Source organism: Tachypleus tridentatus, chromosome 10 (genome assembly GCF_004210375.1).
Source record: "Tachypleus tridentatus isolate NWPU-2018 chromosome 10, ASM421037v1, whole genome shotgun sequence".
Lineage (NCBI taxonomy): Eukaryota > Metazoa > Arthropoda > Merostomata > Xiphosura > Limulidae > Tachypleus > Tachypleus tridentatus.
The window spans coordinates 158,779,027-158,797,985 of record NC_134834.1 but is presented as its reverse complement, the minus strand read 5'-3'; the positions used below and the strand labels follow the sequence as shown (position 1 = coordinate 158,797,985).

General features: G+C 34.4%; 1 protein-coding gene across 4 annotated transcripts in view; it reads left to right on the top strand.

Moving 5' to 3' along the window:
* The window catches only part of LOC143230753 (dachshund homolog 1-like), a 117,125-nt gene that overhangs the window by 76,345 nt on the left and 21,821 nt on the right, over positions 1 to 18,959 (top strand). For all 4 annotated transcript variants that reach the window (XM_076464865.1, XM_076464866.1, XM_076464862.1 and 1 more), the window contains 2 exons: positions 13,915 to 14,185; positions 18,362 to 18,453. In XM_076464865.1, the coding sequence (XP_076320980.1) occupies positions 13,915 to 14,185; positions 18,362 to 18,453 (363 nt within the window). The remainder of the gene's footprint in view (positions 1 to 13,914; positions 14,186 to 18,361; positions 18,454 to 18,959) is intronic.

The window sequence follows — 18,959 nt, the reverse complement described above, 5'->3', positions numbered from 1 at the left end:
CTCAGTTAGGATTATCTAATTAGATTAATCCAATTCGTTGTTTGCAATTACCGGCGTCGTCGTGAAACATTGTTGATGTGCTGCGCAGTCGCAGAAAGAGGTATGATGAGTCATACTCTCCGTGGAAAGCCCTAGTGGAGTCTATATGTAGCCTCTGGCCACGGAACAAAGCCAATGGGACTCCATTTCGTTGTTTAGTAGAACAATACCCGATTTCTCATTTCTATAGACAAAAGACAATAGAACTCGCTAACTAACATGCAGCGTCGGGCGAGTGATGTAAAAAACTGGATATAGAGATGTTCCTTATTCACGTTACAACTACACATTGTGTGGCCTTCATTATAAACATTAATTCGTCAATCATTATAACTTCTCGCGAATATTTTGGTTTAAAACTATTTATACATTTAAAATTATAACCATCAATAATCCTAACCACATACCCTTTTCAGACGTTAAGTTATATTTCTTTATCCACCATTTGTACATTTACCTTGTCGATTGAGACTGTTTCTGTAACTCAGCACACAGTCTTGTTGGCTGAGATGTATTAATCTATCTATCACCATAATTACCCATGATTTGTTGATTGAGATATTTTCCATAAGTGAGCGCATAGTATCTCTGATAGCATACGGATGTATCCATCATAATATTTATACATGATTTGTTGGTTGGAAATGTTGTGTGTACATGACACCATATAGGAAAATAAAAGTGCAATTCCAGTAAACACACTCCTTATTGTTAGCAGAGTGAGACATTACAACTTTAAAGGTATAAATTTAAAATAAATGACACGTTACACCCCTATTACGTAAAAGCGTAGAGCGAAAGTAATGCAAAGGGTATGTAAAAAGTAAACAAAAATTACCAGAAATCCTAACGTTAAGATTTTTTTATTATTATTACAAAAGTTCTTGGAAGATATTAACTTTTCAATATATATATTTACAATTAGATTTACGTAAGAATAACGTATAGATTATTAAAATATTACAATCATAATCGCACTGTCGCTATGAAAAGACTTCTGAGGTAGGTTGTTGATTCACACTTTATTGTGCGTAGTTGCTGTACCAAACTGTTAGTACTTCATATTGTAAATTCTCACTTTATTGTGCGTGGTTTCTGTACCAAACTGTCAGTACTTCATATTGTAAATTCACACTTTATTGTGCGTAGTTGCTGTACCAAACTGTCAGTACTTCATATTGTAAATTCACACTTTATTGTGCGTAGTTGCTGTACCAAACTGTCAGTACTTCATATTGTAAATTCACACTTTCTTGTGCGTAGTTGCTGTACCAAACTGTCAGTACTTTACATTGTGAATTTACACTTTCTTGTGCGTGGTTTCTGTACCAAACTGTCAGTACTTCACGTTGTGAATTCACACTTTCTTGTGCGTAGTTGCTGTACCAAACTGTCAGTACTTCACATTGTAAATTCACACTTTCTTGGGTGTAGTTGCTGTACCAAACTGTCAGTACTTCACAGTTCATTGCTAAATGTCAAACCTTTTCATATGCCATTGGATGATGCTCCTGACTCGCATTCTGACGGTCGCAGATTCTATTTCCTGTCTCATCAAACATGCTCGTCCTTTCAGTCGTGGGGGCTTTATAATGCTACGGTCAATTTCACTATTCGTTGGCAAGAGAATAGTCCAAGAGTTGACGGTGGGTGGTGGTGACTAACTGCCTTTCCTCTAGTCTTACGCTGCTAAATTAGAGACAGCTATCGCAGATAGCCCTCGTGTAGCTTTGCGCGAAATTTAAAACAAACAAGCCATTGGACCAAAAGGATACATCTTTATAAATCATTCCAACAATACTTAAATATGGAGCATGTCAACGTATGCCCCCTTAGATGTCAGTAGCCGACAAAAGAAGACCAGTGAAGCATTGGAAAATGTGATTAAAGATTTGACAATGAATAGGGCCCGGCATGGCCAAGCGCGTTAAGGCGTGTGATTCGTAATCCGAGGGTCGCGGGTTCGCGCCCGAGTCGTGCCAAACATACTCACCCTCTCAGCCGTGGGGGCGTTATAATGTGACGGTCAATCCCACTATTCGTTGGTAAAGGAGTAGTCCAAGAGTTGGCTGTGGGTGGTCATGACTAGCTGCTTTCCCTCTAGTCTTACACTACTAAATTAGGGACGGCTAGCACAGATAGCCCTCGAGTAGCTTTGTGCGAAATTCAAAAAACAAACAAACAAACAAGACAATGAATAAAGGGGAGGGTAACACGTGTGAAGGACGACGACCTCTGTTAAAGGGAAAAGCCGAAAAAGAAGAAAGACGATCTTGACAAGATGTTCTCTGGATTTGACGTGAGGCATAATTCCAGAAAAGCTTTTGTCTCATGATTAGAAAAATAAGATTCATTGATACACTAGAAGCACAGTTTACTTCGCCATAGTCTATACGTGTTATATAGTTATTATTAGTCATTAGCCTGATCTTTTGGCTTTACCCTATGTAAGTAACAGAACTCCTTGTACTATAAACAGGATTCTACTTTACATTACCTTTGTATAGGCATGGATCACAAATAATTGTGTAACGACCATAATACCGTTTCACGTCTTTGATAAAAATAAGATACATGACTTCTTATACTACAATAAAGATCTTTTTAATCTCACTGTGCTATAGAAGTGGCTTATATGTGCTATAAAGAGGTATGTTCATGTACTTGTCCAGGTTGAGTGGAAAACCCGTGATTTTTGGATTAGTAATGTTTCTTTTAAAGTATCAGTGGAAGATCTAGAGATATAAGGTTACTCCCTCTCTTTAACATCTAGAGATACAAGGTTACTCCCTCTCTTTAACATCTAGAGATACAAGGTTACTCCCTCTTTATAACATCTAGAAATACAAGGTTACTCCCTCTCTTTAACATCTAGAGATACAAGGTTACTCCCTCTCTTTAACATCTAGAGATACAAGGTTACTTCCTCTCTTTAACATCTAGAGACACAAGGTTACTCCATCGCTTTAACATCTAGAGATACAAGGTTACTCCCTCTCTTTAACATCTAGAGATACAAGGTTACTCCATCTCTTTAACATCTAGAGATACAAGGTTACTCCCTCTCTTTAACATCTAGAGATGCAAGGTTACTCCATCTCTTTAACATCTAGAGATACAGGGTTACTCCCTCTCTATAACATCTAGAGATGCAAGGTTACTCCCTTTCTATAACATCTAGAGACACAAAGTTACTCCCTCTCTATAAGATCTAGAGATACAAGATTACTCCCTCTCTATATCATCTAGAGATGCAAGGTTACTCCCTCTCTTTAACATCTAGAGATACAAGGTTACTCCCTCTCTTTAACATCTAGAGATACAAGGTTACTCCCTCTCTTTAACATCCAGAGACACGAGGTTACTCCCTCTCTTTAACATCTAGAGATGCAAGGTTACTCCCTCTCTATAACATCTAGAGATACAAGGTCACTCCCTCTCTTTAACATCTAGAGATACAAGGTTACTCCCTCTCTTTAACATCTAGAGATACAAGGTTACTCCCTCTCTTTAACATCTAGAGATACAAGGTTACTCCCTCTCTTTAACATCTAGAGACACAAGGTTACTCCCTCTCTTTAACATCTAGAGACACAAGGTTACTCCCTCTCTTTAACATCTAGAGATACAAGGTTACTCCCTCTCTATAACATCTAGAGATACAAGGTTACTCCCTCTCTATAACATCTAGAGATACAAGGTTACTCCATCTCTTTAACATCTAGAGATACAAGGTTACTCCCTCTCCTTAACATCTAGAGATACAAGGTTACTCCCTCTCTTTAACATCTAGAGACACAAGGTTACTCCCTCTCTTTAACATCTAGAGACACAAGGTTACTCCCTCTCTTTAACACCTAGAGATACAGGGTTACTCCCTCTCTATAACATCTAGAGATGCAAGGTTACTCCCTTTCTATAACATCTAGAGACACAAAGTTACTCCCTCTCTATAAGATCTAGAGATGCAAGATTACTCCCTCTCTATATCATCTAGAGACACAAGGTTACTCCCTCTCTATAATATCTAGAGATGCAAGATTACTCCCTCTCTATAATATCTAGAGATGCAAGATTACTCCCTCTCTATAACATCTAGAGACACAAGGTTACTCTCTCTCTATAACATCTAGAGATACAAGGTTACTCCCTCTCTATAACAGAATCCACCACACTACATTTGGCTTCCGTCATTTTTACAAACATCATCCTCAGGAATATTAAAAATTCTATAACTTAGCTTTACTATCCTGTCATCTAGTGGCCTTTCTATCAACTTCAAATTTGTAAGAAAAACAACCACTGGTTATGTCGATGAATGAAAGAGAAAAGAAGAATTCATGTTTTTTTTTCAGCTCTTTTTGTCTGTGTTCATTTGTTATTGATCAGTTTGCTTGAAATGTCGCTGTGTATATCAACAATACACTAAAAACTAAAATCGAACTCTTTCTTTTCAACGTGCGATTGTACAGTACACCGACAATGTTTGCAGTTCCATCAAAAACATTACCAAATACTCGTGAAACTAGACAATCGGTTTCACTTATTGTTATCACATCATTTCGGTTGTAATGAAAGAGTCTAGTCTTCTTTAGTAAGTCCATATGTCAATGTTATTTTTTAAGGTCGCGTCAGTTTGGTTACAATGAAGGTTCGTGTTCTTCAATAAGTCCATGCGTCATTATCTCATATTTCAATCACGTAAGTTCATTTGTAATGAATAATCTAGGGTTATCTAGTAAGTCTCTGCTAAAAGTCTTCACTGCAGAGTTTGCAAGTACTTCCCACCATGTGTTAATTACTAGTATTATACGTTCAACACTTTACATTCACCGCATATTGATGTTCAGGTGGTTTTACGTGTCCGTTATACACTGAAGTGTGAGATAACCATGGACTTTTTACATAAAAAATATAAAATGAGTTATTACAACTGAAAAACGAACTGTCATGTCACCATAGTTAATCCAACTTATATGAAAAGCGCGCTCTGGTTATTCAAATTTGTTATTGTTATAGTTAAGAGAAATGTGTAAATACACTGGTATATTGTATAGTAGGTAATTTTTATTATCTGAAAATTGATTACTTTTTTTGCATTCTAACTTATTATAAGCTATTTTCAAAATCTGAATAATATTTTCATTATCTGTTTGAAAGTTATTTTCAATTCTAATTATAGATTATTTTTATTATTTCAATATATGTTATTCTCCTTATTTGAGTGACACGCTTGCAGCATTCTGAAGTGCATATTCTATTGAATATTAATATATATATAAATATATAATAGTTCATGTCAAACACTCTTCAGAAACTTTTGTGTTTATATTTATCCTCTTCCAAGTACAAGCTTAACTAAGTTAAATTACGACAAAGAAATTATCTTCCAACTCACTTTCTTCACCATTAATATAGATTTTTTATCAACGTTGATTATCATGGGGGAAGAGATATCCACTTGTGTGCCCTGGCTGACAGGTTCTGAACTACAGATGACACGAAATGACACAGACTGTTCAAAGGTTTTCGTCTGAAAAACGTTAACGCATATACACATACCCACGTTTTAGTTTTACATGCATGCGCAAGTCTGTTTTAGCGCCATCTGTCCATGCAAAACAGAAAGAATTAGTGAAAATATAATCAACTTGACTTGTGGTGGATGATGACTAAAACTAAATGTCAAAGGCCGTTTGTGTGAGTTGAACGACGAAATGGTTTAATTTCTATGATTCTCATAGATAAATAAGCAATTTACTGCAATTATGTAGAAACACACGAAGTTGTTTTCACATTTGAGGTTGAATGGTTATATATTTTAGTTGATTTTTAAAAAGAAAATGAGGTTTTTTACTACTACCAGAGATAGCAGCCCAGCCTGTAGTAAAACCTGTTGTGTAGAATTTTGTAAAGAGTTTAAAAACTTGTTATCACTGTTTTTTAAGTTATAGAGGTTTATGTTGCATAGTGCATGACCTAATAGTTAAGGCACTTGACTCACAATCTACGAACCGCAGGATCGAATTTCTTCTCCGAACATGCTTGCCCTTTCAGCTACGAGGGCATTATGAAGTGATAATTAATCCTACTACTCGCTTGTAGAGAATAGTCCAAGAGTTTGCGGTGAGTAATGTTAACTAGTTCCTTTACCTCTGGTCTATAACCTCAAATTTAGGGACAGCTGGCGCAAATATTTCTAGTATCCTTGCACAAACTTCAATAAACAAGCTATATTAATGACGTATTTCACGAGAATTCTGAAATCACACATGGTATGGCATATAACAAATCATTAACTACCTTGAGTTTACTACAATATTTAATCTTTCCGACATGAGATGTCTTATTTATATATTACTCCTGATTTCATCAATCATAAATGAATTTTGTTTATTTTTTATTCGAAGAACGTGTATGAACGATTCAGGTTATGTATTTTGTTTTATCTAATAAGATACAAAAATAAACTTTATGGAATACTGTAGTCAAAGTTTGCAGTCGTTATGGGTGTAGTTTTGCATTTGTTGAACTTTTGAATGCATAGAGATGACGCTATTTTGACATTGGAAAATAAAACAAAAAATCTTTTATTTTTTGGTAGTTGGCCAGAAGCTATGATTACCGAACACAAACACAAAGTATATAAAAAGTCGATATTATTTAATGAAAGTACAGAAAATGAATTGCATGTACGGTTGAAATTTGCCGCATTTGCGAACGCAGCTTGTTTGTTTGAAACATTAACCTTACAGCTGGCTGTAGAGAAATCCGGTATTACCTGATCCATTATTAGTTACATATCACTTGAAGTTGTATTATTGTTAGCTAATTCCACTGTTGTGGTGTAGGAGAGAGAAAGTACAAAAGTGTGAGAAATAGAATATTAAATAATAATAATAAGAGGTTTACGTATCAGACGACGTCATCAAGAGTTCGTGTTTGATTTGTTGAAGTGAGATGATTTTCATGACACTTCGCAAAGTTTCCATCATACAAATTGGAAACAGAGCTTTCGAAAGATAATTTGCTAATGACACTATAAAACAAGTTTTTTTTTAATTGGCTGATAAAAATGTGCTATGGCTTTTGTTATCACACCAGACTTTCTTTTTCATATCATAATTATATGCTTAGTTCGAGGGAGATTAATTAACGATTAAGATTTATAAATTTTCCTAATTAATATTTATAAATGGCTTGACATTCATCATTCCTATTGACAGTGATGGTAAATATTTTGTGACATTCATCATTCCTATTGACAGCGATGGTAAATATTTTTTTAACATTCATCATTCCTATTGACAGCGACGGTAAATATTTTGTGACATTCATCATTCCTATTGACAGCGACGGTAAATATTTTGTGACATTCATCATTCCTATTGACAGCGACGGTAAATATTGTGTAACATTCATCATTCCTATTGACAGCGATGGTAAATATTTTGTGACATTCATCATTCCTATTGACAGCGATGGTAAATATTTTTTTTTTACATTCATCATTCCTATTAACAGCGATGGTAAATATTTTGTGACATTCATCATTTCTATTGACAGCGATGGTAAATATTTTGTGACATTCATCATTCCTATTGAAAGCGATGGTAAATATTTTGTGACATTCATCATTCCTATTGACAGCGACGGTAAATATTTTGTGACATTCATCATTCGTATTGACAGCGATGGTAAATATTTTGTGACATTCATCATTCCTATTGACAGCGATGGTAAATATTTTGTGACATTCATCATTCGTATTGACAGCGATGGTAAATATTTTGTGACATTCATCATTCCTATTGACAGCGATGGTAAATATTTTGTGACATTCATCATTCCTATTGACAGCGACGGTAAATATTTTGTGACATTCATCATTCGTATTGACAGCGATGGTAAATATTGTGTAACATTCATCATTCCTATTGACAGCGATGGTAAATATTTTGTGACATTCATCATTCCTATTGACAGCGATGGTAAATATTTTGTGACATTCATCATTCCTATTGACAGCAATGGTAAATATTTTTTGAAAGTTGTCGTTTTCCTTCACTTTTATATTTCAAAATTTTATCACTAAACCAACCCAAATACCTTTAACACAGCTTTAGAAGCTATACAGACGATGTTTAGAAACAAATGAAAAATGTAAAACCACAAGACTAACAAATAATATGTTTAGAGATAGTTACTAGCTCAGTGACGCATACATGTACAAATGGTAGCTCTGTAGACGGCGAATACTGTTGAGTGCTTACCTTTACTCTGATCAATAACTATAAGTTAGGGATACGACTATAAACCTGAGCCTTGGCTGTTGAGAACATGTTTCGTATAACGAGACGTTGAGGCTAAAATATATTAAATACCAGAATTTTCCACCAGGAGTGACAGTGCTGTGAATTCAGTGCAAACTATTAAAAAAAGGGAAATTAGAATTTCAAATAATATTTGGTATTATTCGGCTACCTACCTTTTCAGTTTCGTTATGACTCCAAACTGAGGGAGAGTCATTGAAAGATTTAAATTAGATTGGTTGAAAGTCTTGATGTATCATCAGAACCTCTTTCACAAGATATCTCCACCAGTTATATGTCGTAGCATTTTGTTCATGACTATCATATGCATGGTATGAGTTTGCCATATGATGAACCAGAAAAAATAAATTAAGAGTATCGTATAGTTATATTTCACCTAAGAACCTATATGAAGTCCTATTGGAAGTTTAATCAGTGAGAATAGTATAGTTTATGCTCTGCGGTTCGTCTGTGTCGTTACTTTACATTGTTTGCTACAATGGTATACCTTGAATGATTGTCAATATCCAGAAGTCAGCCGCAGTGACAGTGTTTGGTCGTTATAGACTTCAGGATGGTAAACGTGGAAGATTAATTAATCTTCTTGTTAATTGAAAATGTGAATCCCTTACTTTTTTGTCTTTAATTATAATTTATGTCATTCCTTTAATTAGATTTCGATTTTAAGGCATCAAAACTCATGATGAACCAAGTCGTTCATCAAGAATATTAATAAAATGTATAACCCCCCCAAAAAAAACAAGTTCATGGCATTATTCTGCAAAACACGTCAAAAACTCGAAACATCAAAGTGTATTAATTTCAAGCTTTGATTTTAATATAATATGGGATATTTTCTCTTAAATGTTTAGCAGCACCACTGGAGGCTCCTGTTTAATAACAGCTGATCCATATTATGAAAATAAAGTAGTGACAGATAGGACATTTGATATTTTAACTAAATTTTTTACAAACCTTAGATAATCAAATAAATATTAGAACAATACATTGATTGTTCGTGTGCTATAAATTTACTCCTTCTAGCAGCTATTACAGAAAAATATTGTAGAGTCATCTGATGGACAAGCGCAGATAGCCCTCGTGTAGCTTTGCGCGAAATTCAAAAACAAACTGATGGACGAATCTTTTCAATAGTACATTCTTGTAAGTACGTTATTTAATTACAAACAACCATTGGTAAGTAAACACGAAATACACAATGTTTTTACCAAAGGATTGTTGTATGTTTTAAGCGCGAGAGGTTATTACTGTGCTTGGCACGAATGATACTTTCAGAAGACATGACTTTGCTTCATTTTCAAATGTTTCCCGTTAATAACCTCAAACTTTTCAAGATATTAGTGAAACATCAATATATAAAGTGTCTAAACCTCCACCAATATAACAATGATATAATAATGATATATAAACAAATGATATAATAATGATATAAAAATGATATATAAACAAATGATATAATAATGATATAAAATAAGATATAAACAAGTGATATAATAATGATACAAAAATGATATATAAACAAATGATATAAAAATGATATATAAACAAATGATATAAAAATGATATATAAACAAATGATATAAAAATGATATATAAACAAGTGATATAATAATGATACAAAAATGATATATAAACAAATGATATAATAATGATATAAAATGATATATAAACAAATGATATAACAACAAATTAATCCGGCTAAGTTCTTCTTATCTTTAACAAATAATTTATTCCAGAGGATTTTGTAACACTTTCTTCAATTCACAATATTTGTAAAACACCTACACATAGAATATCCAAACTTGTACAACGCCAACAATGATATCATTAGAAAATCATTCGGCGGTTAGCCACGGCATAACAGCTCATAGAATAACTCTGAGTTGTTGTTTTTTAAAGTACGATCTTTTAGTTTATAGCTCTGTCACCTCTTGACCAATTTGAGATCTAATTATAGGTTTGGACTCGTGAAGTCAAACCCTTTCCATTAATATATTTAATTACACCTAAGGTCCCACAGAACAATTTATTCTAATCCTTCCCAAAATAATTATACTTTCGGGGTATACTGGTACAGATCCCAATGAGTAATAAGATTATACCGCGACCCAAGCTTGGTGTTGCTGGTGCACAATAATATAGCTAATAAGAAAGGATATACAAAATATCCAAGATTAATTAACTCTAATCCTGCTCAGAAAGATTTCAAGTTTCACGGCTATTGAGGATTTCGTCTTGTTTGTTTGTTATTTTTAACCAGTATTATTCCAGAGGATTTTGTAGAATTTTGCTAGTTTCAGTGCAATAGTGAACAGGTGTACATCGTCTTGCATATCAATTTTCTGACTCTGAACTAACAGGTTAGCTTTAGTTTACAAATCAAATCCAGCCATGCAAAATAATAAATAGCTTTTTTATATTATAGATATGTCAAGGACATCTGTTCTCATTGAAGACCCATTACGTCAGTTCTTTAGAAATAAAACACTCAATAATTTAGCGAGTTTTACTTAAGGTCTTCGATACGGATGCTGAAAGTAAAAGAGAGAAACGTTTGCAGGAGAAGCTTGAATGTAACAGAAGTTTTTTAACAATTTATCTTTTATCCCTACTTTACATAGGTTATCACATTCATTTAACTTAACAATTATTTACAAATTATATGAGATAATAATCTTAAGTATGACATTTATTATCTTAATATCAGATGTGTCACTAATGATTTTGAAAGCTTAAAAACTGCTAACACTCTTTGACGCTTCAGTCTCTCGTAAAATATACTTAAAGCACTTAAATGAATTTCCAAAATTATAGCTAGGATTTTTACAAGTTCACCATATTTATTTGAGGAAGCACTCATTCTTTATATTATAAGATTTAACTTCACGTTTACGACAACCTCACAGATACTATATATATATGTAGTGCTTGGTGGAACTGACACCTTTCCCAAATTGGAAAGATTACAAAGAACTGCTATGGACTATCAGGCGTTAAAATTTAACGATAATATATTTTTTTATTTAAATTAATAAATTTATTGTCCACCGCTAGTACAGCGGTAAGTCTACTGATTTACAACGCCAAAATCAGGGGTTCGATTCACCTCGGTGGACTCAGCAGATAACCCGATGTGGCTTTGCTATAAGAAAACACACACACACATTAAACTTTCGTGAAACTCTGGTACGTTACTTATCACTAGTTCTTTTTTACTTTAAAAGCGCAAAGGATACGACTGGGATAAAAGCTAGAAACTTATATATGTATAGCAAAAATAGGAAATACAATTCTTTATAACAAAATTTATTGTGTCTATATATGTATATGTATACCCTCTTTTAAACAGTACAAAATGATAGCTTTATGATACGTTTGTTTTGAACAACTTGAATCGAGGAGGTAAAATTGTTTGTTTTATCTTCTCTTGTTACTGTTTCTTACTCTTCGTGATGCTGGACTCTGAAATATAACACTCCCAGAGAAATAGTCCTTAAAAAGGACTCGTAACACTAAATCTTAATTTTACCTAAATGTTGTAATGATGTATGGTTATTTGTATCCTTAACATCATGAGTATGTACATTTTAATTCAACACTCACTGTACCTTTAACAAAAGACCTACTAAAAAATACCAAACTTTATACAGTTAAAAGCTAGGCAACATGGAATTCTTAATCCGCCAGTAATAACTGTAATGCGGTAGAAAATTTTTGATTTATACAACACAAAAACGCTTTTACACCCATGTCATGCTCAACATATTCAAGAATAATAAATACTGACAAGGAATGCAGTTTTCCTGTCTGTGCTTTATTTCAATATGTATTTGACTTATAGTTTAAGAAACTTTGAGCATTTTATGCCTTTTTTTTTTTGGTTATTTGCAAAATAATATGTTTGTTTGGGAATTTCGCACAAAGCTACTCGAGGGCTATCTGTGCTAGCCGTCCCTAATTTAGCAGTGTAAGACTAGAGGGAAGGCAGCTAGTCATCACTACCCACCGCCAACTCTTGGGGTACTCTTTTACCAGCGAATAGTGGGATTGACCGTCACATTATAACGCCCCCACGGCTGGGAGGGCGAACATGTTTAGCGCGACGGGGATGCGAACCCGCGACCCTCGGATTACGAGTTGCACGCCTTACGCGCTAAGCCATGCCGGGCCCAAAGTAATATGAATTATAAAAGTAATTTAAGATGTCATAGTTTATTAGCGAAACCAGTAAGTACCTATTGTGAACATAATGGTATGATTTTAATTGTTGTTATTGTGACAATCCACTAAGGGAAAGTAGTGTCTGAATTAATTGCGAAACTTTAATATTCAAATAACCCCATAGAAGTATAACAACTTTTACAATGGAATCATTAATATAACGCACATTATGATAATATAATATTTACAGTTCAAAAAAACACAAAAACAGACATTAATTCATTTCTCTATGATTGTGGAATATATCACTGAATAGTCACCGTAAAAACATCCAGTTTTTTCAGAACACGAATACACTAACTGGTAATAAATAATAAACTTCTACGTTGTAGAACTAAAGAGAAAATATTGAACAAAATAAAGGAAACAGACCTTTAAGAGTAGCACTGGTTTCTAAAGTCACCCTTGTTCGGAGTCGCATGCTATATGCGTGAAAGGTGTATCTCAGAACGGTTGTATGAGTATTAACACTTTTAATAATAAAGCAGATGACGTTTCGACCTTCCTAGGTCATCTTCATATTTCAAGAGGGTTTCTTGTCATCCAGAATGCATGAAAGATGTCTAATATAGCTTTAATCAAAGTCTCGAAGTTATGATATTAACCGTGATCTTTGTGAAAACCAATATATGTTTGTTAAACGGGTCGCGCATGGCCAGGTGGTTAAGGCACTCGACTCGTAATCCGAGGGTCGCGAGTTCGAATCCCCGTCACACCAAATATGCTCTCTCTTTCAGCCGTGGGAGCGTTATAATGTGATGGTCAATCCCACTATTTGTTTGTAAAAGAGTAGCCCAAGAGTTGGCGGTGGGCAGTGATGACTAGCTGCTTTCCCACTAGTCTTACACTGCTAAATTAGGGATGGATAGCGCAGATAGTCCTCGAGTAGCTTTGCGCGATATTAAAAAAACAAAACAAACAACAATGCTACAGACTGTATAATAATTTTTACCTATCTTGTATATGATATATGGCCGTTTGTGTGTCTATATATACATTAAGAATATATATATGAAGTAAAAAAGATATGTATCGAACCGCGAAGTGCAAACCTTTCGCAATCTATTTCAAAACCAATACTCCCTATGAGAAAGGTCACAGAAATTATCGCTGAATTCCAATTACTTGTATAAAATATATGAACATACACTTTGTGTTAAAAGTGAATACTTGGGTTTACTCTTTGTTCTAATGTAGGCATCACACTGTACATTCTAGTGTCCAAACAGTACTGGTGGCTAGTTCTAGTAGAGTCAAAGCAAAAATTTTGAAATTATGGAAACCATCTTTAATTTATTTGATATTTTGGAATACTTAACAGGGGACCGTTTAGGCAAAGTTTCTTTCTTACACAATGGTTACAACCAGATGGTGGCACAAGCGGCGGCAGCGGCAGCAGCAGCGGCGGCGGCGGCAGCAACTGGGACTTCCTCTCACGTCAGCCCTTTACCTTTTATGGCATTGAACCACCAGGTCTCTCACCATAGCATGATTTCAACTAGTGCACCTAGTCATACCCAAACTGATCGGAGTGATGGCACTAACATTGGTGAGAGATCTGGGAAAACATCTGACGACTATGTCACAAACAGGTTGGTGTATTCTCTATTCTTTATTTTACTTTGTTGTTTGATTTGTTTACGATAAACACATTCTGCCATTCAAACGATATACACAATATTCAGATTACCACATAACTCAACTATAACATGCAAATTCAGCTATTCTAATGCACTAAAACTTCATCCATTATGTTAGGTGAAATTATACTTCATCAAAACTGTAATAAATATTCCCTTAATGAAATACCACGCTTATAAAAAACAAGCAAATATCAAATCTAATACATAACTCGAGAGCTGTGCTGCATACACACACCGACAGACGACACAAGTATATTATTCATACTTAGGACTAATTATAAAATAATTAATTCCATCCTTTTGACAAATCTTTATTTCTTATATAGCCACAATAACAAATTGTGTAAGTCTTTCTTCATTTTTGTTGTCTGTCCTTTGTATGGACTCAGATAGTAACCTACTTATTCAGAAACATGGATGAGAATCCCTCGAGAGAATAAGATTCAGGTTAGAACACGGGAAGAGGTTGTGGTCAATCTTTTCAGAAACTCATTAACACACGGCTAGTTTTTAAACTAATAGTTTTGATCCGTTTCTGTGAAATCATGTATGCTGCTGCTTTTGCATTTTGGTGGCACTGAATCGCGTCTACCTAGTGTCAGAAGTGAAATCATTAGAGATTAAATGTCTACCCCAACCATGAAGATTAGAAACTAGCGTAAAAGCCACGACCACGATTTCCCGAAGATAAATATTTGTTTCGGCCATCGTTTCCTCAGGGATTAATTCCCTAGCGTTTCAGCGGTAAGTCTGAAAGTTTATATCGCTGGAAATAGGGTTTCGATATCCGTGCTGAGCATAGTATAGGTAGGTTATTGTATAGTTATATGCTTAACAATAACGAATCAAACAAATTCAAGGATTAAGTGCACGTATATTTTATTGTTTCACTATGTTCCTTAATGTAACATATCATTTGAAGCATGGACACAACATCAGTAGACATTCTTCATTAATAAACACTAGGGGGTCAGCATGGCCAGGTGGTTAAGGCACTCGATTCGTAATCTGAAGGTCGTGGGTTCAAAACCGCGTCACACCAAACATGCTCGCCATTTCAGCCGTGAGGACATTATAATGTGACTGTCAATCTCACTATTTGTTTGTAAAAGAGTAGCCCAAGAGCTGGCGGTGGGTGGTGATGACTAGCCGCCTTTCCTCTAGTCTTACAGTGCTAAATTAGGGATGGCTAGCGCAGGTAGCTCTCGTGTAGTTGTGCGCGAAATTAAAAAACAAACAAGAAAGATTGGGTATTAAAAACTTCTGTTTTTTTTATAACCTTTGGTCATCTTAGCCACATACATTATATGAATATCAGCGAGAATAGTTGATCTTACAAAGAGAGGATCACAAGTATTTTTTGTTGTTTTATTTTTTCTAGATCGGTACATTTCCTTTAAGTAAAATAGAATCCATTGGTGATAATATTTCGACACTGTGTATTTTGTCTTTAGGTTTACTTTCTGGATATTTAAAATCTATAATCTAAACCTAATATAATATAACGATTTATGAGTAACAACCAGTTGTTAAGTAGCACTGTAAGTAAGTAAGCTTTCGAAATCAGCTGCATGAAAGTTTATGGTATACGTATAGCCTTCCTCCACTTTATTGTAGTGCCCTAATAAATGATATTCTAGTAGGAGACGAAGTTTAGAGGACGGCTAAGTTTTCCAGAAGAAAGATTTGTGCAGTTTTGAATTTTTAAAACGAACAACTTTTGATTCCTTAGTTGAAACTTGTGCTAAATTAGAAGCAATTATTTAGTTGCGTTATAAGGTTTGTTTACGTCTATGATCTCTGTAACGCAACTCCTTCATACAAAACTTGCACCTATTTCTTTGTTTTATAATTTAACAAATATATTTTCTCTCGACATGTACATTTCGTTTGACATTAACTCGAGTTGTTGTTGTTTTTTCTCTGCGATATATAACGAGTAGGTCGACCGTGACTTGGTGCTCAACGAGTTGGGCTGCGGATTAAAAAGTCCGAAGTTTGTGTTGGGATGCTCTCAAAATGATTCGCTTTTTCAGCTGTGTGTACGTTATAAAAAGAACAACCAATCCAATTTGATTTAACGAGCTGGACAAAACTTATGCAGTGGGTGCTCCTGATTGGCTGCCTTTCATCTGATGAAAAAAATTTAAAGTACAAATACATCTGAACTCTAGGAGGGTCTTTAGTTCGTCCATTTAATCTGTTTACCTCATAATTTGCCAAGTTGGAAATACGAATTAAATTATTTTGGAGAAAAAATATTATTAATTATGTTATGTACGTTAGGTTTAGTTATTATTGGAATTGGTTGTATTTTACTTATTAAAATAGTGTTTAATTATTTGATCATTAATTTTAAACAATAATACGCCAAAGTTGAGTGATATATATTAGTTATCCACCACTATACTTTCACCTTGTCATGCAATGTATTATGTTGCTTCTAATCCGGAGACTTACAGTTATGGAATATGCCAACTTCAAACAATAAGCTCTTCTCACTCTAACGGTTTGTACAGATTCTGTTACATTCCTACTTTATTTTCTGTAAGTGTCTTCCCAAAATTGGCTCTAGACAGTGGGTGGTATTTTAGTTTGAGGACACACTCATGTTAAGTTCGTTAATCAAAGTTAAATGTGATAGATGGCGCATCCCTGCCGCTAGGAAGAAGTTAGTGTTTAGCCTATACACCGGTTTTATTAATTTGTATTAGATCTGCTATTCTTCTTCCTCTGTTTCTTCCTCGTTTCATATTTTTTTCTCTAGTCATACGTCCACAAGTGCATATGTAATAGACAGTTAATTTAAAATATATCTTGTGTTGTTGTTTTTTTTACAAGAAACTAAATAAAAATACATGAAACGTTTGTTTTACTCACAACCACAAAGTGAACGAATCTTCCGCTAAGACGCTTTGCATATGCAAAATAATAATAAAAATATTTCGAAAATTTCCTTTTAATGCTCAGCATTTTAGTGCAAAGAATCAGCCTGTAAGTTTACAAAAGTGATTGCATTGTTGGTTTACGAGAGAGACGCTGTTCAAGGCGATCGTGCCACATTTTTCCTAGTGCATGAGTTAATTTAAACCGACAGAATGATGAATTACGGCTAGGATACGATTGACAAAAAAAAAAAAAGAGGAATTTTATTCATAGAACACATTAATCATTCCACTGACACTGACAACGATGGCAGCGCCTCGTTCGGTGGAATAGAAACTTAAGTGAAAACGCTGCATTATAGCAGAATTATTCGATAAATCACGTGGCTCACTAATATAGTGAGTGAGAACCTTGGCAGCTAGGCTTAAATACGGTTTGCATGTTTTGAAGGTTCTGTCACTTTATTGTTGTCCTTATCTGAGCTTATTGGTTCAAATCGCATTGTCATCTATATTTCTTTCAATGACTGTTTGCTTTTCTTAACTAGAAAGAGGTGTATCATGTGTCAGACTTTCTGAGTAATTAGTAAAAGAGACCATAAGTCGTATAATACACTTTAAACACAGGTTGTTGAAATATACAAACATAAAAAAATAAGTATTTTCACATACATGCACACTTATATGTATATACATCAACAAATATATGTACGTATATATATTTATATATACATAGAGATGAATACAGAAACTGCTAGCATGTAACATCAAAGCTATTAAGATAAACAAACCGGAAGAAAAGTTTCTTTAAAACTTTTTAAGGAAAGAAACTGAGAAACTCTGGAATATTTCCTGAGATATTAAGTGATTTGTAGTTAATGTAACTGGGACGATATATATTTATTAGTTGCGTTTGATATACTTTAACCTGAGAGAAATCTGTACACAGCTTTGGCGTTTGCAACTCCATACGTTAGTTGTCCTGTTTTAAACCCTTGTTCACGTATCTACATGTTTATATCTCTTAAGTACGTTCTGCCTTCTTTACCTTTGTTCATTCTTCTGTATATTTATGTAAATGTTACTCATTATTTAATTTGATCTATAGAAGAAGAAAAACGTGATACGTGCAAAACAGAAACGAATGTTCTAGTAAAACCTGTTAGTAATTATTCCGTTGAGAGCGTACCAGTGACATGTCAATACGTGCAATTTCTCACTTATTGTTACCTGTACCTAGAATCCGAGATGATCCACCCCAGAGCGGAGAGCTTCGAGAGCGGTTGTACGGACAAGAAGGTTACAAATCGACAAATAGCATCACTCAGAGCGGTAAGTATAGCGGTCCGTCAAAATGGACATGTTAATTTACTTGTGTTTGGTGTTTATGTTTTTTAAACGTGTAATTCCAGTGGACAGAGTTATTACGTTCTCAATACGCTTTCTTAAATACTGTGTTTGTTTTTTTTGTGATATTCTACGTTCAAGATTAAGGCTTAGAATCTGGAGCTAACATTCTAGATACGATCCTCTAGATCCCAGATTTCTCGTTATTATCCTGCTATATAAGGATATGGTTGACACTTCGGAACTAATATTATAAACACGGTTCTATAAATACTGTTTCTTCTGATATTCTACGTTCAAGATTAAGGCTTAGACTTTGGAGCTAACATTCTAGATACGCTCCTCTAGACAACGAGTTTCTCCTGATTTCTTGTTTTACACGGATAATGTTTACACTTTGACCCTTGCATGTAATTTTCTTTTGTAATCTGCTTGATGTGAAAGTAAGGTCGTTTGGAATGTGTGTGTGTTGTTTTTTTCTGACGCAGAAG